Genomic DNA, 24,088 nt, shown 5'->3' on the forward strand with positions numbered 1-24,088 from the left:
TTGAATATTGAATCCATCCAAAAATCTGCCAAAATATTTAAATAAACTGAGAGGATTTCAAATTTTCAATATTATATTTAAAAAATTAATCAAATTATAAATTATTTAAACAAATAAGAAAATTATAATTTGTAATTTACCCAAATTTAAACGATAGCAGTAGTGTTTGTTACAAAAGAAACTTGATTGCCCACCTTATATCGGAAAAGGATCCACGTAAGAGGGCAAGTTGATGTAAAATTTTCAGCCCTGCAGTGACCGAGTCCCGGCCCTTTTTATAACCCTAGGGAAATCATAGTAAAAGATAATTATTATTCTCAATTTTTTTAGCTTTTGTCCTGAAATGATTATTTTTTCTTGTTTCAGAGAGAAGACGCATAAAGATGCCTCAAAACCTTGCATGCAACTGGTGGCTTAACGGCCTTAACCTATAAATTTTTTTGTACACACTTCCTCAACCAAAAAAAAAAAAAAAAGAAATCTGCAGACATTTCGATGCCCACGAATTTCGAAAATCAATTTGCCCCATCGGCTGTAAAAAAAAAATAAAATAAAATAGAATAAAATAAAATACTATTGTCTTGTATTTGAGCTACGGATTGTCACACCATGCAAAAATTTGGTATATCCAAGGAAACTGATCTTCCCGTCTTCCCTTCTGATCCAGTCACGGAGAATAGAGTAAGCTGAAGGTCCCAGATTCATTTCCTGTAGAAATGGTTTATCAAAGTTCAGTAGATCATATATGAATTCAAAAACAATTTCCTAAAAGCTAAGGTGTACGGTACCAACCCCTGCCAACTCCTCAACCGAAATAATTCTGTTCCCCTCCTCCTCGAAGTACTGAAAAGCTGTACTTGCAATCTGCTCCCACCTTTCAAGAGCTTCCAACTGATATGTGCTGATTGCCGCTGCACAGAACTCTTCAAAATCCATCTTTCTATATGCAAGTGGTTCCATCTGTCATCAAAATAAAAAGCGAATTAGTAAATCATCCCATTATGTGAATTCATGAACAACCTTTACAACCTTGACCAACAACTACAGTGGAAAGCCGGGGAAAGTGGAAGCTTGAATGAAATTGCTTATGGCTTGCTTCAGTAACTAGATGAATGTTTGGAAGCTCATATGAAGTTAGAAACTAAGAATTAATGCTAATGCCAGTTCGTTAGATAACAAAGTGCAAGTTCAGGTGGATAATTGACAGGATGTGTTGGACAATGGTCACAATGCTAATGTTAGTTCGACAGTCATAAATGTTGGATATCTTAAAAAACCCAGGTGGATAATAAACAAGCTCATAAGATGTTTAATATCAATCTCAGTTCGTCAGATGATAACGTGCAAGTTCAGGTGGATAATAGACTTGATGTGTTGAATGTGACAGCAAGATGACATTGATATGCAGTCCCCATAGCTATTCTATTTAAAACGTATCAGATGCCTCACCGCACTTAAAATGTCAGGAACCCTCGACTCCCTCATGGCATCAGTTGCATTACGCATAAGAGCCTGAAACGTACAATTAACAGTCAAAAACACAACAACAAATAAAGAGACGCTAACTACATTTATTAAATCTTTGCTTAAATGGCTTATATTGCTCCCATTAAGCAGAAAAAACAAAACCCAAACTTCATATCATTAACCAATTAACAACTTTGAAGCTGAAAGAGAGAGAAAATGAAGCACCAACCACTCTGAAGTTTTCAAGAGAGATATAGCGATCTTGACTTGGTTGCAGCAGCTGATACTGAGCCCTAAGATAAACGAGCTCATCCTCTGTCAAAGCTTTTGATAGTGCCTATACCATTGGGAATGAATTTTAGAAACTAAAATATCAAGACAATTTCACAGATTTCATACTTGTTTTCAGAAAATCAAGCTTTCTAGACACACACACACACATACACATTCATATACAGCTAACATGTAGACCTCTCTGTTTAAGTCAGACATGTTGATATTACTGAATAGTCAAAATAAATTAACACAAAAATTGCATTAAAATTAATCTGTCTAATTTCTAATAAAGTATTATTTTTACAAGGAAAATAACATAAAAACAAAGGAGAAATCAAGAAACGCATTAATCTAGCCTTGAGCCTAGTTGAAAAGTTGATTTTTAAGCATAAACTAGTTGAAGGTTAGCTGACCCACCAATAGCCTCAGGCCTACTTTAGTCATGGAAACACTAAGGCATTTAAGGCCCATTCTTTTGGCGGTAAGTTACTTACCTGGGTAAATGCATTTACCCATGAAAGTGTTACCTGGGAAAGTGTTACCCAGGTAAGTACATTTACCCATGTTCTTTTGCAGAGAAATGTTAGTTGGGTAGGTGAATTTCCTAAAAAGACCTCCAACTTTTATGTGCTGGCACTGGCAGGGGCATTATAGTCCCACACAATTTGGCCAATTTTCCCCCTCCATGGGTAAGTAACTTACCCACCTGGGAGATGGATAAGACTTTCCCGAGTAAGTTACCAAAAAACTTACCTGGGGGGAAGTTGGATTACTGTGGGACCCAAACTTACCAAAAAGCGAATGTGGGAAACTTGGTCAACTTTCCCCATTGCCAAACTTACCAAAAAGCAAACATGGGAAAGTTGGTCAACTTCCCCCTAGACTGTACAACCAAACAAACGGGACATAAGAATTAAAAGGCAGAAAAAGTAATTCACCTAGCTAAGCCAACAAAAAATAGTCCTGACTATTTTCCAAATGCAAAAAACAGTAAGAGGTTCACAACAAGCTGAAGCAAGTAACACAGCTAAACCTATTAGTAATCTATCATTTATCAGCTCCATCCCACCATCACAAAAACTCCTTTTCCAGCTAAACACATTGATGGGGAAAAAAAGAAAAGAAAATTTTGTCTATTCCTAATTCATCCCTTCTGGAAGAAACCTATGTTTGAGGGATCAAAATAGTAAGAGGTTCACAACAAGCTGAAGCAAGTAACACAGCTAAACCTATTAGTAATCTATCATTTATCAGCTCCATCCCACCATCACAAAAACTCCTTTTCCAGCTAAACACATTGATGGGGAAAAAAAGAAAAGAAAATTTTGTCTATTCCTAATTCATCCCTTCTGGAAGAAACCTATGTTTGAGGGATCAAAACAGTAAGAGGTTCACAACAAGCTGAAGCAAGTAACACAGCTAAACCTATTAGTAATCTATCATTTATCAGCTCCATCCCACCATCACAAAAACTCCTTTTCCAGCTAAACACATTGATGGGGAAAAAAAGAAAAGAAAATTTTGTCTATTCCTAATTCATCCCTTCTGGAAGAAACCTATGTTTGAGGGATCAAAATACTAAGCTCTGGAGTATTCAGTAAATAATCAAGATATAGCAATTCAATACATACAATTGTATATCATATAGGTATCTTAATGTGAACAACCAATGATAAAATTATAGTCTTGAAGAGAAAGTAAATTTACCATTCCAACCATTCGATACAAATTGTAGTCATGGCCTTTCAATTAAGCAAAGATAGAAGAAAATACTTTTATCATAGAAATATGTTGACAAAACCAAGATTTAATGGACTATGTATGAATGGTGTGATGAATTTGCAATGTTCTCGTGATGAATAATTGACTGAAGGGCATTATTCTCCAGTAAGTAATATGTGTGGCAAAAGAAAAGTGGCTTGTACTATCATAAAGGAGAGCCATTACCTTCAATGCTGCACGTTTGAGAGGTGTTGAACGGAAATATGACTTGACTAACTTATAGATTAAAATATCCAAGGGGACAGGGCGGTTTTCATCATGCAACCATGGATGAGCTGCCAACAATAGAAGCACTTGTTAATCTATAGAAATCTTAATGTCATTAATAGATGATACTTCAACACCAAACTAGATATATAAACTCACTCCAATATCTAATTGTTAAAAAAAACAATTATAAAAACCATTTAAAGATGGCCAAGTAATAAAGCTTCCTATAAATATTAAAAGGCAATTAATGGAATTCACAACTTACTCAAGGCTTGTGCAGCAGTCATCCTCTTTCTGTAGTCCTTGTTAAGAAGCCTTTTCACAAAATCTTTCGCTTCGGGTGATACTGTAGGCCAAGGTGATTCTTCAAAATTAGGATCAGCTCTCAAAACAGAACGAAAAATTCCTGACTCAGTCCTTGCCCAGAAAGGCCGACTTCCACATAATAATATATATGTTATGACACCAATGCTCCAAATGTCTGCTTCCATACTATACGATCTGTGAAGGACTTCAGGAGCAACATAGTATGCACTGCCAACAATATCATTGAGTCTTTCATCTGCACAAAAACAAGCAAAAAAAGGGTTTTTATTTGGAAATGCAGATAGATTGAATACAACAATGACATAGTAGGAGAAAAATCCACATCGATAATAACTTGAATTTTGCATGGAATGCCTAAATTGTGCTTATGTCCATAACTGAACAAACAGAAACCCTTCCGCACATTGGAAAAAGATTTTCAGATAGTATGTCATGTCCAAAACTGGAAGAGTAATTACAACATCCTCCCTAATGTCAAAACAATACAATGAATTGATCCTGGGCTGTTTTGCATGACTTGAAAATGCTGAAAGCCTCAGTCAAATAGGTTAATTCTACAACTGATACGATAATAATAATTAATAATAGCAATTAAAAAAACTCAATCACCTATAAGGCAAAACCAAAGAACCAAAAAATTTTCAAGTTGAGAAGGTTTCTTTTGTATATTTTATGGAATGGAACATTACAGCCTTCAAGTCTTCTACTTCCCATACTCAGATGGTCATTCTGCTCTGTCTTGGCCAGGATCTTGCAAAAATCAGAATTCCAAAGCAAACAAGTTTTATATTCCTATTACATCCATGGATAGGAAAAAAAGATGACTTCTGACATTTTTCCATTGATCTTTCATCTTTTAATTGATTGACCACACCCCATCAGAAATGATTCACTGTCCAACCCATGCTTGCTACCCTTTGGAACAGGTCTTAAAGGACAAGTGACACAAATAAAATCGAAACAATCATATTTGCAGACCCAAAAGAAAAAACACGAAACACCAACCCAGCATTATAATGATTTTCAAGAGTAACTACTAGTACTCTGAGAAACATAAATCAAAATATAAAAACCAATCAGGCATATCCTTCTAAGCTTCTTTTGAGCACAAGAGTTGCACAAATTCAACCTTCAAAGCACCGTGTCCAACAAACAAATACCAGCCCCCATGGTATTCTTTTATCTTCTTCTCTGGGTGCATCCAGAGTCTTATGTATAGGTAAATAACACTTAAATTAGAAGGAAAATTCTATAAAACAGTTGTGAGGCCAACAACACAGTATAGAGCAGAGCATTGAATAGTCAAGAAACATGTCCAGAAATGGGTATAGCATATATGTGTATGCAGAGATGGATAGGTGGAAACCTAGAAAGAATGGGAAAAATGAAGGGTGCATCCAGAGTCTTATGTATATGTAAATAACACTTAGATTAGAAGGAAAATTCTATAAAACAGTTGTGAGGCCAACAATGCTGTATGGAGCAAAGCGTTGGGTGGTCAAGAAACATGTCCAAATATGGTATAGCATATATGTGTACACAGATATGGATAGGTGGAAAACTAGAAAGAATGGGATCAGAAATGAAGGCAAAGGAACATAGAAGTAGCTCCAATAGGTGATAAAATGCAAGAAAGTAGACTTAGATGGTCCAGTCACATCCATATATGATTGCATACAGCATCCACAAGAGAAAGCGATCAGTTACAAGTTGAAGGAGCTAGAAGGGCTGGGAGCAGAACAAAAAGGGACATGGGTCAAAGTAGTAAGAAGTGATTCAAGTGCCTATAATTTAACAGTGGATATGACATTAAATAGAAAGAATGGCAAAACAGGATTCATGTAGCTGACCCCATATAGTAGGGATAAAACTTAGATGATGATGATGAAGACAACTTGGATGGATGAGATTAATCCATTGTTCTATGAGACCACTTTGATGGGAAAGGACAACCACAAGCTCAACTTGGAGCTATATAAGGCAACAAAATTTTCACTCTTTAAGAACCAAAACTTGAAAAATACCAAACAGCAAAAGGCAGCAAAAAGTAAAACAAAAAAAAAAAAAAAACACTAATGAGATTACCTGGCCTGATAAAATCAGAAAGACCAAAATCAATAAGCTTCATTGAAGCATCATCATCTCTAGAGGTGAAAAGAAAGTTCTGTCAAGCAATCAAGAATAACAAATAATTAATCCCTTGATATGGTGGGGATAAAGGACAAAAAATTAACACAAGGGAAAAATGCACTGCAAAATGCAACAAGAATTTCAAGGGCCTTGTCAAGCTGCAAACCTCTGGTTTCAAATCACGGTGTACAACACCTTGAAGATGACAAAAGGCCACGACACTTAAAATCTGCACAATAATAACCTTTGCATCTTCCTCTGTGTATCTTCCACCTCTGCAACAAATAATAGCATGAAATTCCTTCAGAGCAATTCTTTTTTATTAAAATATTAGACACAAGAACCCTAACAAGTGTTACAAAGAAAATAAGCAATTATACTATACCTAGATAAAATTCTGTCTAGAAGTTCTCCACCTTCACACAATCTGAGAAAGAAAAATAAACATATATGAGATTCATGTAAAAGTTTAATAACTTCAAGGAGAAACTATGAAATAATACAAGACAAGGAGTTCGAATTTGAAAACTTCAAAATTAAGTCCATAATAGATTACCAGTCTAATTACCAGAAAATTATATCTCAATCCTTATATAAAATAAGTTTTCAGAAACTGTAGTTCGGTTTCCAATTTTGGCCGAAAATAAAAAACTGAACCAGTCTGCACTTCCAGGGTTCAGGACACAAATAAGCATTCAGTTATCCTCTATTCAGATGTAAAAATGGGATTAAAATGTGGAATTAAAATAGCATTGATTCTCCATAAGATTTAGAGCTTTGAACAGATAACCCAAGTGCCACCATAGCAAAATCAAACCATATTCACCCAAGTAGATCTCATGGAAATCAAGTTAGAGTGGACATACTCCATAATTATGTAGACATTATTCACATCCTCACACGCATCATGAAATTTGACCAGATTCATGTGCCCAGATAATGCTTTCAAGATTTTCACTTCCCTACGAACGTCTTCGATTGATATTGGTGTTGTCATCTGTCACATACAACTGCTTTAGTTGCCAACTCCAAATGGGCATTCTAGTTCATCAACATAGTCAAAGCTTCAACTTACTAGTGAATTATAGGTAAAACTTGCACCATCATCACTCCCAAAATATAAAGATGCATATTTATGCAAAGGAAATATGTACCAAAGAATGGTCAATTTAACAATTACTAGCCTTTAAATGTATGTATCCTGTTTTTGGTAATGCATTTATCCCTATTTAACAGTCACATGTATGTTACAAAATAAAAATGTTTACATATATCAATCGAGTAATTACCATATGTAATCATCTTCTCAGAACTACTTTTCCACTAACACGATCTTTTCATGCATGGAAGAGATGAGCGTTTTTCAAAAACCAGCTCTTCAACACCTAAGCTCACCATCATTATCAACATCTAAACCTTGTCCCAACTATATTGGGTCAGCTACATGCAGCCTGCTTCACTATTCCATTATGTTCAGTGCATTATCCATTGTTAAATTATGGACACTTAAATATTTTCTTATTACCACCACAATAGTCCTTTTCAATCTGCCCCAAGCTCTTCTGGCCTTTCAGCTTGTAACAGATCACTTTTTCCTATCAGGTGCTATAGATGGTCTTCTAAGCACATCACCAAAGCATCTGAATCTACTTTCACTCATTTTATCACCTATTGGAGTTACTCCCATGTTCCTCTGTATGACTTGATTTCTATCTAACATTATCCCTTCTAGTTTTACCATTCATCCATCACAGCATTTGCATTTCTGCCGCACTCATTTTTCGCACATGTTGTTTCTTTGCCAAAGTGGTATTCACCTATCACACAAGACACTAGATGAACTCCTCTATTTCGCCCATCCTGCTCTAATTTTATCAGTGACATCCTCCTCAATTTCTCTTTTGTTATGAATTATTGAACCAAGGTAATGGAAGTGGTCACATTAAGTTATCTCTTAGTCTCCAATCTTTTAGATCCATTAACTAGCTAAAAATCTGATTTCATGTTTCTAAAATTCACTTCTCCCAAAAAATTTAGCACTTTTTGCTTCAATCTATTACATCTTCCTCACAGCTATCCCTCAAGAACCTTAGTTCATTTAGAATGTAATTAATTTCTCATACCTGAGTAACTGTTCCCTAGCATAATTATTTCCAAATTTGGCCTGTCCTCATTAATGTTCAATCTGTTCCAACAAAGCTTTCAGGGTACTAGCTGGCATTGTGTGGAAAGGCTTTTGGATAGGGACACGAGATAGAACACCATCCATAGGCTTTCTCTCAAGCTTGTGGGGCTCTACCTAATTCTCTTAGCTTTTGTGCTCAACTCTAATTGTGTTTTTCTTATTTTATAGTAAATATAATGTAGGACCTAAAACTTATTCAAATGAATATATCAAACTGTTTGACCATAGAAAGAAAGAAAGAAAATGAAACAGTATGAAACAAATAATGGAGTAGCAGAGAACAATGATTAATGGTAATAAAATAATTTATAAAATTTTTAAAGTTGGAAAAATGAAATTAAGTTCATATGAAAATTTGTATACTGAAGAAACAAAGATTTTGCATAGGGGTATATTGTATTAAATGATAACCTTCTTACTTATTTGAACCTAAAAGTTGTAGTCCAATGGTGAGAAAAGAAAATGATGTCGTCCAACCAATTAATCAATATATCTTTGATATAGGCTATATTGGTATTAAATGATAAACTTCCTACCTATTTGATGCTAAAAATTGTAGTCCAAAGGTGACAAGAAAAACAGATATTGTCCAACCAATAGTTTAATATATGCTTGACATTGTGTCAACAAAGATGCAGCTAGTTTGAGACAGATGGGGATCTTTTCTTCCAAGAAATAGACAAGAGAGAAAAGACTGTACAATACGAGTACTTTCTACTGGAAAAAAAAATATGAAGGGTTCATTGTCTCTTTGAATGACTATAAATTGCAGTTATCATAAGGGAGTTCAACTAGAGCTATACTACAGTACTACTAGTGCTCCAAAGGATAAGGTTGAGGATATCTTTAAATTAAAGAGACATCAAGTGAAAGGGGACTCAGGGGTGGTTATTGGATGTCTCTAGAATGATAGGCTAGGCACTTGGCAGTATACATGCACCAAGTAAAAAGATTTATAAGGAAATTAAGGGCCACCTTTATATGAACTAAGAGCTCAGGAAAAAAAAGTTTGATAGATGCCTTGGTTAGACAAGGTATAAACAGAAATCAGCCAGATGTGTTTGGGGGTGGGTATGGTTTATCTTGGGGATAATGGTTAATCAAAAGTAATTCTGTTTGGGGTTGGGCAGCATTTTGCAAGACTAATATATTGAGGGGTGCCAGGCACAACCAGATTTGTATATCATACATTCTTCATATGTAGTAATAAAATTACACAGTTGACAATGTTGGAACTCTTACATGTAGTTTTTCTTTTTCTTCTATAGTTGTAAGTCCTAATTCCTAAGAGAGATGTGTGAACCTCCAATGAAGCTAGATTTTTGCCTCCATTTCTTTGTTGCTGAGTTGTAGGCTTGTAGCAAAAGAAAATTCTAGATTCTTTAAATGGTAAACTGTCTACTTTGGGTAACAAACAGCACAGTAAAGGCATGACCAATATGAGCAACCAAAGGTGGAAAAAGGGTTCCTAGGCCCTCCCAGAAAGATAGAGAATCATAATACGAACCTCAAATTTGTTAAAGCATAAGCTTGTTAATCCATGGTAGGACCACCCTCAACCAAAGGTGGAAAAAGGGTTCCTAGGCCCTCCCAGAAAGATAGAGAATCATAATACGAACCTCAAATTTGTTAAAGCATAAGCTTGTTAATCCATGGTAGGACCACCCTTACTAAGGAAGCTTAATTGGTTATAATATAGTTATAGTCAACTTGTTTTAGCAAGATAATTAATGTCACCTTTTTGCAAGCTAAATATGGTCAATAAGAAATGTCACAAATAATTCTTCTTCCAATATGTAAGGAATGCTTGGACTTATACAAAATCACCTTTTATTCTTATTTACTATTATAACTTAGTAGAATAGATACTTCCTAGTGATCTTTCCCTTTCTATCTGTATTTATACAACAAAATACTAAGAAGAAACGTTCAGTAATAACTCATGACTTAAAGAAAAGGAATAGACATAAAAACTAGAAACACTATTTTTATGTCTATTCCTTTTCTTTTTCTTTCATTTTTAACTTTAAGAAGAAGCAGAGAATCTTTGATCCATTGGAACTTCCCCCACTCCATTGGTTCACTTCAAAATGGGGATTTTACAAAATGAGCCATTCTAGCTTCCACTCTCTAAGCATCAACTGAGCTTTTGGGCCTATCTCCAAAGGGTTACTAAATACAAAATATTCTCTTTTAGCTACACTTTTTCCTAAAGGTCTTATTTACAGTGGATTTAATTAGATATTTCTTGTGCAAAAAAATCTACCTTTTAACTATTGATATATATTCAAACTATTGTCATTTAGAAAATAGGGGCTGTCGCTTGATGTAATGGTAAAATCATGGGCTGCCACACTGGTTTAAGTCTGACAGTGACCACATTGTACCCAAAAAAAGGCAAAAGGAAGTTGCTATTTATTTAACATAGTTTTCTTTTTTGCATGATTTTGATAGTAATTAAAATACAATAATTGAAGATAAAGCACTATCCTTAAATTGTTTCCACTGGGTGGATTGAAGTAGGCGGGATGTTGTGCATATTCAATTAGAGGGGATGCTGGATTCTACAAGGACAAAGAGATATTGCTTCAGCAATATGGCCTTATAACTTCAATATTGAATCAATAGATATAGGGCTGGTCGAAGATAAGGGATGTAGCTCTTCTACTGAGAGAAGAAAAAAACGAAGAGAAAGGGATCAGTGGTTTGAATATTTTTTTATTGTAAAGTACTTTTTTAGGACAAAAGATTGTTAGAAGTTCACCACTGAGGGAGGTTGGGCTTCTGAGTTTTTTCTTTATAGTTTTTTAGATCTAATGACTTAACTCAACTAAGCTTTGTCCCAACTATATGGGGTTGGCTACATTAATCCTGTTCCACTATTCTGCTAAACTCAGAGTTATATCTATTGTTTCCAGATATAATGGCTATACTTTATAATTGGTGGTTAGCCATGGAGAGACAGTTGAGGCAATGTTGTATCTCTAAAAATTAGCTAATATTTCTTTAATCCATAGTTGTCAAGGCAACTGTGCAATATTGGGAGACAATGGGATGCCTAGGTAATAAGAATTTATAAAATAAAGAACTAAATTTCAGCCAGCAGGCTAGATCCCTAGTTTTATATACCATTCAGTATGCATATTAATTGAAAGAATAGCAATTCTCTTTATTGAGAACATTAAATGACATCTCAAAACATTGCAAATCACCAAATCAAAAAGATAAAAGTTTTTTAAATATATTAATTTCAATATTTGAGAAAACAACACCAAAGTATTGAATGCTAACTTCATATCAATTAGCAACTAAAAACGGCTAAAACTTTATATGATAAAAAATTTAAGATGGAAACTAAAAGAGAAAAAGAACAACGGTGGAGCCACTGCTTTCCCCGTTTCTCTTAAACTTACCCTGAATTTTCAAAACCTCCAGGGACCCCCCCCCCCCTGTCAGAGATCTACCATTAGGAAACTTACCATACCACCCCTCCTTTTGGATTCGTCATGAACAAAAATTGTGTGATGATGAAATTTATTATAATACCCTTCCATCTAAGACTTAGGGGTTCATATCTTCATCTAAATGGGCTTAGGACCTTTGGGTTGGAGGATAAAAGAAGAATTTGTTTGTTTGTTTTCTACATGCTTTCTTTTCCAAACAGTTATTTGACAGAGAAAACTTCACTAACAGGGGGATTTCTGGAGGTTTTGAAAAGTCAGAATAAGTTTAAAAGAAATTGGGCAAAGTGAAGGGAAGTTTTAGATAATAACCCTTTATTTAATGTAAGAGAAAGTACAAAAAACCTATTTATACTTTTCTTTCTTTTACTCTTCTCAAACGCTTTGATCTTTTAAATTTCAATAAGCATTGTATAAATGGTATATATAGTATATAATAGAATGTATTAACACACATATTAGTAAGATAAAGCAACATGAATGTTATTATAAAAGGCTGCCACCCTGTCATTTTTGTCACCTAGACAGGTGCCTTGTTGCTATAATTCATGGTGTAGGCGAGCCATGGGCGCCTAAGTGACACCTTGACAAATATGCTTTAATTATTATTATCCTAAGTCCTAACCATTCCTAAAAGAGAGATGTATGTATTGACAGATAAGATTAATATTTTTAAATACTATCAAGTAGTTTAACATAGAAAGCAAGTACTGCTTGCCAACTGAACGCTATCCGATCCTAGTGTCCGAACACTCCTCCCCCCACCCTCTATCAAAAAATATAATAATAAATAAATAAAAAAGATTATACTAATGGCCCTATATCCAATGAATGGTAAGTCCTTTTTGTAGGTAAGCAGTTTTAAGTTGAAGACAAAGACTTGTAATTGTGGAGAAGGGCAAATCTTTTATTGGTAACCAAATAGCAGTCATGCAGTTTTTGTACTCAAGAAATCTTGACAACCGTGTTTAAAACTGATAATAGTGGAAATGACAAAATTAATTGCATTTGAAATAAATTAATTCCCTAGAGAGATTTGTGGAGGACTTCTTAACTAAATTAATTCCTCAAAGATATTATGTTCTCGAAATAATATGGAAGGATCATAATCAAGAAATCAAAGAAACTTGTAAATTTATTTCCTTTTTTAGTACATTCCTGTTGTTTAGGGGCTTTCTTTTTGATTATTAATGATATATTTTACTTTACCTTCTTCAAAAAAGATAAGAGGGAGAACTCCTTTGGTTTCATTCTTGCTCTAGGGGGAAATTTTGGGTCTATAAACATTTCCCTTTATGCATGATATTAGCATTACCCAAAGGCTTAACATATTTTCTATTAGTAATGATGATTAAAGAAGTTCTACATAAAAAATAAATAAAATAAAATGGTAATAGAAAGAAAGAAGAGCCCATACTCTTTAAAGAGATTAAAGTTAGGATACGCTTTAACCAGCATTTTCTGACCCAAAGAAATCGGAAAGGCGAATTACACTAGCTTCTTGACTGTATCCTGGGCCCTAGTACCACACCCATACAAGAGAAGTTCTTGCCACTCCCTCTTTGGCAAAAGCATCAAAGACATTGTTGGTGATCTTGAATTCTTGATATCCACATGAATAAGCAATTCAAGCTTGAAGACAAAGCTTCTGCTTATCTAATCTGGTATCTTAAATTTAAGCCCCTTCAGAATTTCCAATATTCTGACAATTACTGCACTACAATCACCCTGAACAATCATAACAGTCCATTCTGAAGAGAAATCAAGCTAAGGCCTTGCAAGCAAGAAAGGTTCTACCATTGAAGGGTTTCCATCCCCAATTGGCTACAAATAATGTAAAACAGTTCCAAGACAATCCCTAAAACAACCCCAATCGGAATGACATTGGGTTTCCCATAGAGAAACCATCAAACCTTAGCTTTATACTGCCAATTTCTGGAGGAGTTCCTTCTATTTTTTATCAGTCTGAAGTTCTCTTTTGGTCATATGTTTGTGTGACTGGCTCCCTCATACAGACAGACCAATGAGAAGAAGGCACATCAAAGGATGTCCATGTCAGATTAAGAAGGAAACTTAATGGTGAACAAAAAATGAGTCCGTTTTTCTTGTTCAAAAAAAAAGTCCATCTTAGATTGGATTCCAACTTTGGTGGTGACTCTGTTTATTGTTCATTGTTAAATTTTCTTATTAATCTGATACCGACCACCCTTTAATGTGCAATCATCTCACTGGTCCTTATAAGGAAACACTCATACAGTGATAAGAATGAAAGAGGGCCCATTCTTCTGCCACATTTATGGAGGAAAGGCAGCAACGGCTTGGCACCCTCTAAGAATGGCATGCAAGTTTACTCCCTTGACTTCTTCAGTTGCAGATACCCAATGTGCCACTCTTATAATCACTGGGTTAATCAAGATGTTACCATCATTTCCATGCTAGACGTAACCTCTATCAGGACAAGAGGTAAAGAATTAGACTCAAAGATCACTAACAACCTAGCAAGTGGAGTCTAACAAGAAACAAAAGAGCGACAAATTGGTTCCGAACAGCCACAACTTGAAACAAGAGAGGAATAGATCATTACCAATCACACCATTCATTCTACATGGGAAACACTAGATATTCCAAGATTGATGTCATTGAAAATATAATGTTTTTTTTTTTGGAAAAGATAAAGTATAATTTTCATTAATACCAAAAGGACCCTGTGTACACCAAGGAACTGTACAGAGGGGATATACAACCTTTCGTCCTTGAATAGCAGAATTCACCAAAAAAAAAAACTTTTAGAATGTTTCCCTTGGATTGTTCTTTCATGTTTTCCTATGTATACATTCAGTTAGATGGAATATGTATCACTTTTTACTTGTTCAAGAAGAAAAAAAAAAAGGAGAAATGGATGGGCAACTTTAGTATTTCTAAGTTGCAAATGTAACTTTTTAGGGAAAACATTGCTTCTTTTTTAAATCTATATAGATTATAAGTTACAATTACTAGAATAGACTGTTATGTTTTGTTAGTTCCCTCAAAAATAGTTCATTTCTCTTGTAATTTTATGATCTAATTACTCCTAAAAGAGAGATGTATGATCTTCAACAAATGAAATTTTGTTCTCTTTCAGGTAACAAGTAATAGTATCTGGATGGTAAGTTGCTTTATTTAAGTAACTAAAAGAGACTATATATATGCACGTGCAGAAGTAAAGAAAGGGTCAAAATGACAAAACCTTATACAACATGATGCTAGTAAATACTCTGACTTAACTTATGCGGCCTTCAAAGGAGCTGAGGCAAGTATCCACTTTATATATCGTATATATGGTCATAAACTAATAATTGTGTAAGTTTTTCTGTAAGAATTAATAATTGGCCATAAATCTAAGTAAATCGCATGGGACCTTGAAATTGGTTATATAAAGTTTGGAAAAGAGACTTCTTTTTTTTTTCTTTTTTGATCAATGGAAAGAGGCATCTTTTTTTCTAACCAATGAGACCATATGTCTGTATTTAAAACAAATTATAAGCATCATCATTTAAAACAAATTAAAATGAATGTTCATATTTAAAACTAAATTGGTTGCGTTTAGAGCTAGTTGATTCTTAAAGAAGTCTTATTAAAATTATAGGGTCAATACTAAAGATTTCTTTTATTATTTTTCTAAGGCTATGTTTGATTTGATAGAAAATAATAGAGAAATAGAAAGTTGAGGCCTTGAGGGGAAGATATTAACAAATCTTGTTAAACCCCTAAAGAACTTTCTACTTCTCCCTTGTTTTCCATCAAATTATACACAGCCTAAGGGACCATATTAAGGTTTTTGAAATACCACGATGAGTCATTTTCTAGAGAAAAAGAAAACATAAGTTTCTTATATATCCTACAACAACAAGGAATCATATCAAGACATTTTTCACACAAGTGAGTGTGTGCTTTTGTACATCATTTTACATTGCATGATTCAAGAAAATTAAACGAAATCAAAAAGGGTCCATGCAACCAAAGCGATCATCCATAACATGTAATTCTTATATTTTACCCTTTGTTTTGTTCAACTCATGTCAGATTATAAACTAATGTATGAATGATACTAATAAAATAAGTCAACCATGTAAATCGTTCTAATCCCACACAAGTAAATCAAAAAAAAAAAAAACTAGAAGGGAGATTAGCAGGCAAGCAAACTCAAAGAGAAACATGGACCATAAATAATATATGATATTTAATTTATAATAAACAAATCATATTCTAAGATGGGTAATATGAAATATCATTTATTATCTAGATTTACTCAGTTCTTTAGTTTTCTGTCAATTAGATGTCACTGAGATATTACATGAGATATGCTGTAGTAAATTCAAACAAAAATGGAAAAAGGAACTGTTACAAGTTTGCAACATACAAAGTGCACTTAGTCATCAATAGTGATCCAGCTCTCTAACAACTTGTACATCAATGAGAGAAAAAAAAATTGCAAATAGTCAATCACAATTATAGCACATACGCCTCCTCAATGTTGTTACACCTGTAAAATAATTCTCTACTGTCTTGGTACAGTAAGAGGTATCAACATATTCCAGAAGAATTTGATAGGACAACTATCAATCTCCTCAAAAAAAAGAGAAGAAAATAAAAGAAATTCTCAATCTCCTTCAATCTAATCCAACAGGTATGATTTGCAATAACAATATGAAAAATATCCTTTGCACATTTAAATAAGGATTCTTTGAGCATCATTAGAAACCAGCTGCTCCATTACCATTTCAAACTTAAAAATGAGCTATAGGTAATTATTTACTCTTACTAAATCCATTGGAAATAATGAATACTTGTTAACATGATAATGGAAGAATTAGGAATCAGGATTCACTGGAAATCTCATCTTGTTAAATCAGAGTCTGACACAACTTAACAATGAGCATTCACAATTAACATCAAAAGGACATTTGGTTGAAGTAGTGATAAATTATTTATGAGTCCGTAGTTTAAGAATGGATATAGTATTGAACAGAACGGCGTGAAAAAACATGATTCATGTAGCCGAGGAAGGCTTAGATGAGTTCTAAGATTTCTTTACTAAGGCCAAATGCTGTCTATTAATCCACAGCGGAAAAGTAAGCCCGCACAACCAACTTGGACAACGAAGGAGTGAATCAATATATGTATTCCTTAATCAAAGCCTTTATACGGCAACCTATTTGAACTTGCAAAAGAAAGATGTGTTAACCATCATGATTAGTAATTTCAATGTCCTAATGAGCTCCGCCGTAAGCTTTCAAGGGATGAAAGACTTAAAGTATTCAGCAATTAATCAAAATACAGCAAATACCGATAGCAAACTCAGCTTATCAGAATAAATAAAAATCGTCCGATACAATCAAGAGAAAACGATCGAACCTTAGCTTTGGAGATAATCTTCACAGCCACAACCTGACCCTTGAGCTCTCCCTTTTTGCCCTTAGCCGAGCATGTATGCCCGAAATGGCCACGGCCAACCTCCTTCCCCAATTCGTACTTGGCACCAAAATTCTTCCCGTAACCGAAGCTCTTATCTAGTGGCCGCTCAACATCCGCGCCGTCCTCGGGAATCGGCCCTTCCTTGGGCTTTGGTGGGCCCAGACGCTTCGCAATAGACGCCTTGATATGCTTCGCCGGCGAAGGAGGAGGAAAAGGCCTGCGGAAGAATCTTCGAGGAGTCTGCCTGGCCGGTGACGGAGATACCCCAACGGGAAGTGGACTAGTACCGGGAGGGTATGGACTTGGCCAAGCGCTGGTAGAGGAGTGAGCAGGTGTGTTTTTAACAGAAGGAACGTTGATGGTGCCGTTGGCGGCTGTAGACGTTGACGGTGTTTGCGGGCGATTGACGGCAGTGACGCCGCCGGCGGTGGTGTCATCCTCGGCGACGGAAATGTTTTTGCCGTAGCACTGCCCCATGCGCGCGCTACGACTATTATCCGATCGCGATCGGTCAAAGTCGAGGCATTGGGTGGTGTACGGATCTAAGGATGTCGAACGGCGGGTGATTAAATAGAGAAGGAGACGATCTGCGGTAAGAAAACGTTAAAAATCGAGAATAAATGAATTGAGTCTGTGTGCGTGTGTGTGTGAGAGAGAAAGAGAGAGAACGCCAGGCTAGATACCAAAACAGAAGCTAAAAGAGAACGAAATAGCAAGAGAGAAAGAGACGACGACTCCAAGTGAAAAGCATGAGAGAGAGAGAGAGAGTGTCTGTGTTCTTATTTCTTTTTTAAGTATATGTAATGGGAAATCGGGAATCTCTATGCAGAGCGCGGGAGTTTCGGTTCTCGGCACGGCATATATCTCTCCACAATCACGGCCTTTGTTGTATTTTTTCTTTTTCTTTATAAATAAATTTATTTAAAACTTAAAAAAAAAAATAGAAAATGGAAGTCGTTTCCTCAATCAGCTTCGAACTGAAGGCGATTATTTATTACTTCTTTTATATTTTTCTTCTTTTTCTCTCGCACTCTTCCTCCTCCCAAGTCCCCTCCCCAGTCCCCACTTTCTATAAAATTCTACACCGACCGTTTCCATTACTTGGCTGTATTTGGTACGTTAGTTTCCTTTTCTTTACCTTCTAATTTTTCTATTAAATTTTATTTGTCCTGTCCTAATTACATTTATTAACACTATAATGAGAAGACGCGTTTTTCACGTTTGCTTACTTTTATTACTTGCACTTGTAAAACTCCCGTCTCAGAGTTCGAATCCAGAAGACCAGAACGCGTTAGTCAGTCAGTGGTTGGCCTAATGGCGTTGGCCGTTTACTCGAACAACAACAAAAAAAAACACTCGATTCCATCTAACCAAATAATGAACCAGTGTGAAAGGTGAGGGGCTCCTGAACTGAAGACCATCATTTTTCTGGTCGGACCCTATCATCCGACTTCCGACCCCATCCAAACGTGCCTCCGGCGCTGACATTTCAGCACAGCACCAGTCTGAAAAGATTTTTGGAGGCTTTGAGAAGAATGGGACCGCCCAACATGTATCTCCTCGGAATCGCTCCGTACTATGACTCTACGATGCCCAAAAAGTATAATACCCATACAACTTTGACCAATCAAAAAGGGTAAAGATGCGATTGAGGCTGGATGGATCTCAACGGATGATGTTACGTCTCTTCGAAGTCTCGAACAAATGGTTGATTCTACCTACGACTACGTATTATCAATTTTTCAAGAGCATGGTCAAAGTCAAATGTTTCTCTTCTCTTCTTCCCCCAATCATCACTAGAGATGCAATTTAACTACATTTGCGGATTATAATCCAAATCAAGTGTGCTGCATCTGCATTGGTGGCCGAGTTGAGTTAATGTAGCATGTTATGTAAAAAATAGGAATGTTCTTTATCTTTTATCTTTTGCATTAATTTAATTGGTAGGAAAATATGCTCAAACATCACATCAAGAGGCAATCCATTGGGAAGCAATTTAGGTAAAATAGAATCACGGAGGAGGATGAAGTTTACCGAGGTGATGGACGTCTAATCTTAAGGCACCAATGGGTAGGGTCCATGGAGTATGATAGACATGAAGGTTCAACAAATATTTCCAGAACAAGATAATAAACCCAGAGAAGAATTTACCTTTTTCAGTCGATGTCAGCGCATGAGGTAAGGTGATACACGGGAGAAGAATTGTCTCGGCCTCGCTGAAACGAGCAACTTCCCCTTGTGATAACAACAATGAAAAGGATAATATATTTATTATATTTTATATTTTGCATTTTATAAATAACAACAGTAATAATAAATTCTTCTAAGCCTGGGTGGTGGCGGAAAAAGTCATCGCCAAACCAAACATCTACATCTCTATCAGATCACCTCCCTAATAAAAAATAGGGTTATCACACAGATACGAATAGAAACCGAAGAGGGGAGAAAGAAGAAAGTCAGATCGAGTTATCACCGTACACGTGTGGGATTATCAGAAAGTACGTGTAGGGGGATTACACCAGTGATTGCCTGATTTGGTCAACTACTTTTCGTTGGATGTATTTGACTCGTTGTATGCAAAGGCACCGGCGATTGGTTTCAGTTGGTCCTATCATGTATAATTTATACATCTTGTGCTGTTGGTACTTGGTAAGGACACAATTGAGGTTGGAATGCGATACTTGTGTGTTTTTGTGATTATTAAAATAAGAAGAGCCACGTGCATCCTAACTGCCCTTCTGGCAGTATTGATATCTCAATTCTCAAACAGACGCGATAAATGGAATTTATTCAAAAAAAAAAAACTATCCCAACACGGTTCCAGTATTATCTCTGTGTGTAGATTTCATTCTGAAGCTGAGACCTGTAATATATGATATGCGATGTATGGATAGAGATGATGTACGAGACATAATCGGTAATAATGGATGTTTTTAATCTCCATTTTGATGCTCTATCAGAAAAACTCTGTTTTGCATTATTAATCTCTTGATTACCAGTAAGTATTCGTTTTAATTAAATCAAGTAATATTCTAACTTTTTTGAAAAGTTGCTTTTTCAATTTATTGATAAATTAATCATAAACTTAGTTATAAAGGGCTGATTTTGGCACGTCAATCCGATATCTGGACTTCATCTGTTCGCGTGTTGGAATCGGATTGTAAAGGGCTTTCTAAGCCATCTCCATACCGTCTGATTGATTTAAACTTGGTTATAAAGGATATTCTGAAGCTGGTTGAAGACCTTGATATGAGCTTTAGCTTCGTTAACATTTCTAGTAACCTCTACCCAAACAAAATAAAAAACAAAAGTTGGAAAGTTTTGAAGGACGAGGGATCTCCTGGATTGGTTTTTTTCGCGAGGGGGCAGGGGACCGAGTTAACTGTCTTGTTTGTTAGTTCTCTTTGTTGTTGGTTGATGTTTTTGAGTTGCAGTTGTTTCGGTTTTGTCCCCTTTACTGTTTTCTTCTAGTTGTATCCACCCCCCACCCGGTCAAAGACAGGGAGAGTTCTTTTGGGGGGTAAAATAATCAAACCTTTAATTTCTCTCTATATATATCTCTTTAGATTATCAGGAAAAAAAAAAAGTTGTCTATTGCTAACTAGGGTGAGTATAGATTGGTTTGGTTAAGTTCCAAGTAGAAACCTTGAACTTACCTAGGTTAATTCCAGAATTTCAGAATTAGAACTTATCCATCAAGGTCAGTTCCTTATTCTACCCATGGACCTTGTTCATTAAAAAATTAAAAATAATGATAATATGATGTTTGTAAATTATAAAGACCCCTTGTACTATGGGTTCTGTGATAAAGACCCCTCTATTTTGTTTTGCGACAAAGACCCCCCGTATTATGACCGTGAGACAAAGACCCCCTTCCTTAGTTTTCACTTGAAATCCGCCCTTACAATATTTTTTAATCTCCATACTACCTTGTAACGAGAAAAAATACTGTTCATCTTCCCCACTTCACATTCACGAACAGCCGTAGGAGAAAAACACTGTCCATGGGCGCCATTGAAGCTCGCACTAAAACACTCGGACCAAAGGCGTTGAACCCACAACCAAAAGAAAGGTTTTTCAGCCGAGCAGCTCCTCCATAGCTCGTATTCAATGTCGTCGTCTCTGTGGCAAAAAGCTCACCTGTACATGTAAATGTCTTTCCCTTGTCCAAGATTCTTCTTGCAAGTGTAACAAAAGCTAAGGAAATCCTCAAAAGGATAGCTCGATCAATCAGTGAAAAAACTGTTCTCCTTCCTAAATGCAGACAAACTAACAACACCACAACAACTCTCCACAATGCAGTTATCAAATATGTGAGTCGTTCTTGGATTAGGCCCATGGGTGATTACACTAGTATAATCCTCTAAAAGCTCCATCTCACTTGGAGAAAGAGAACCTGTGAAAATTTTAGGAGAGGCGGGTGCTTTGAGGCCAAAACTCGCAGACCCAAATGCAGATTTCCTTGACAAAGGCGATAAGCCAGAAGAGAAGGAATACAATTGTGAAGTTTGTGAATTTCGAGTCTTGATGCCGAACTCAGGAGTAGATTTGGGGGATTCAGCAGAAGAAAGCACGAAGGGTGGAAGAGGAGGAATTTGAATCTTCAGCTGTGATCCAAACAGAACCATTCGGCTTTCAGGTTTGGAGAAATTGTTCTCACTTTTCTCATCATTGAGGGCGTCGATAATACCAAGACCAATGCCTCTTGAGTCTAACTTTTCCCATGGGTGCTTGCTTTCCAAGAAGGTTCTGGGGATTTAACAGAAAGTCTATCAGACCAGAAAGGGTTACCAAGACCAAAGAACGGTTTACTATAATTATTGAAGTTGGGTTCATGACAGCTTCAATTTCAGAAAAACCCTTCCTGGATAAAGCAGTGAAGAGTCTTGGAGAACTGAAGAAGGACAAAGTGGGCCTTATGAATTTATCTTTGGGAGATGGAAGAGAGCCATGATCCATGAGAACTTGCTTACTGGTCACCGCTCTCGATCGCTTCCTCAACATAACCTCCTTTATCAGATTGTCAGAAGTCTAAACTTCTCTGGAGAATCGAAAAACAGGGGGATAAAATGAGATTTCTTTTCATTTGATTGGATAGATTTGTAGAATTGAACAACATAATGAAGCAAAATTTTAATTTGGGAGTAAACCCAGAAGCAAAATATTAACTCAATAAACGGCCATCGATCGAAGAAGGTAGTATTCTACAAACAACCTCTGCAGAACAGAAGGGAAGAAATAAGATTTGTAAGCCCCGAATAGACAAAAGATGGTGACACTAGCAAAGTCTCCACCTATCCAACAACCAGAAACAGAAAGCCCCGAATCGGCTCCATAAAAATTTCTCCTAAACCTCCGTAACCTCCATCATGCAACATAACGGAACAAGGAAAAAACTGCCTTTCCCCCTATACTCTTGCTTTTTCCTTAATGGATATGAACATTTTCTTCCTCGGTTTCAACGATAATAATCGCTCATTCACTCTTCACCGGAACCCACATAAAAACAAGCTTCATGATCAAAAAGGAGACACCAAGATCAGATGAGAATTAACAGGTAAATGGCAAAAAAGCTTGTAAATTTTTTGCTTTCCCTTTCTTCTGTCTTTTGCTTTTTTAATCCCCCCTTGTTTCTTTCTCCGGTATATCAACAGAAATGGCTCTAGTTCTACTTTCAACCACCACTACACAGAAAAAGATTCAAAAGGCGCAGGTAGGGGTGGATTCGAGCCGAGCCGAGCCGAATAGTGCCAGGCTCGAGCTCGGCTCGAGACTATTCTACGAGGCTCGAGTACGAGTTCAACCTCGGTTTGAGTCAGAATCTTGAGCTCGAGCTCGGCTCGGTTCGGCTCGTTTTATATTTTATAAAAATATTTTATTATAAAATTATTTTATAAAAATAAAAATCATATATAAAATTTTTATTTTATATTTAAAATATTAAGATTTATAATAATTAATAATTATAATATTTTTATTATATATTATTTTCTATAATTTTATTATATATATATATATATTCGAGCCGGCTCGTGAGCCTCACAAGCCGAGCTCTAATAGGTTCGAACTTGGCTCGTTTAATAATTGAGCCACTATATGGGGCTCGAGCTCGGCTGAAACCGAGCCGACCCGAGCTCGAGCAGCTCGTGAAAAGCTCGGCTTGTTGCCACCCCTAGGCACAGGTGCAAACAAGACCCATAAACAAAAATAACAACAGACACAAAAAACTAACGTGAAAAACAAAAAGCTGAGTGTCTTTCTCTATTGGGCTTTTTGCCACAGAGTGTACGAGCTATGGAGGAGCTGCTCGGCTGAAAAACCTTGCTTTTGGTTGTGGGTTCAATGTCTCTGGTCCGAGTGTTTCAGGTGCGAGCTTCAATGGCGCCCATGAACAATGTTTTTCTCCCACTATTGTTTGTGTATGTGAGGTCGAGAAAGATGAACAGTGTTTTTCTCCCAACTGTCTTTATTGCAAGGATAGTATGGGAAATAAAAAATATTACAATGACGGATTTCAACAGAAAGCTAATAAAATGGGGTCTTTGTCTCATGGACATAGTATAAGAGGGTCTTTGTCACAAAACAAAGTATAGAGGGGTGTTTGTCACTGACCCATAGTATGGGGGCCTTTGTAATTTATCCTAAATTTTTTCCCTTCCAAAGCTTTGACCTTGGATAACAATCTATCATAAACATTTCACATTTGGCAGTTCATTCAATCCCAAAGAGCATAAAACATCATCCATAAACAACCTAAAAAAATACCAATAATCATTATTAATCCATAATCCAACTT

At 36.0% G+C, this 24,088-nt stretch overlaps 1 protein-coding gene and 1 pseudogene across 1 annotated transcript; both read right to left on the minus strand.

Annotated features, from left to right (window-relative positions):
- Nucleotides 1–384: 384 nt before the first annotated feature.
- LOC104593544 (CDPK-related kinase 3-like) lies at nt 385–18,250 on the minus strand. Its single transcript, XM_010253452.3, has 12 exons — nt 17,976–18,250; nt 17,233–17,879; nt 7,059–7,189; nt 6,578–6,619; nt 6,359–6,467; nt 6,148–6,226; nt 4,001–4,297; nt 3,691–3,800; nt 1,697–1,804; nt 1,450–1,512; nt 793–960; nt 385–708 (listed from the first exon to the last, which is right to left on the minus strand). The coding sequence occupies exons 2-12, from the start codon at nt 17,767–17,769 to the stop codon at nt 574–576; spliced, it is 1,779 nt and encodes a 592-aa protein (XP_010251754.1). The 5' UTR covers nt 17,770–17,879; nt 17,976–18,250; the 3' UTR covers nt 385–573.
- A 2,816-nt stretch (nt 18,251–21,066) lies between these two features.
- LOC104593559 (FCS-Like Zinc finger 8 pseudogene) lies at nt 21,067–22,938 on the minus strand (annotated as a pseudogene).
- Between the last annotated feature and the right edge of the window lie 1,150 nt (nt 22,939–24,088).

This window comes from Nelumbo nucifera, chromosome 3 (assembly GCF_055504915.1).
Source record: "Nelumbo nucifera cultivar China Antique chromosome 3, China Antique-T2T, whole genome shotgun sequence".
Lineage (NCBI taxonomy): Eukaryota > Viridiplantae > Streptophyta > Magnoliopsida > Proteales > Nelumbonaceae > Nelumbo > Nelumbo nucifera.

Coding starts and splice junctions, on each gene's coding strand:
- LOC104593544 (XM_010253452.3), bottom strand. CDS start 17,769: ATGGGGCAGTGCTACGGCAAAAACATTTCCGTCGCCGAGGATGACACC. Junction 7,190..17,232: donor AGATTATCTCCAAAGCTAAG/GTTCGATCGTTT, acceptor TGTATGTGACAG/ATGACAACACCAATATCAAT. Junction 6,620..7,058: donor AATGTCTACATAATTATGGA/GTATGTCCACTC, acceptor TTTCTTTCTCAG/ATTGTGTGAAGGTGGAGAAC.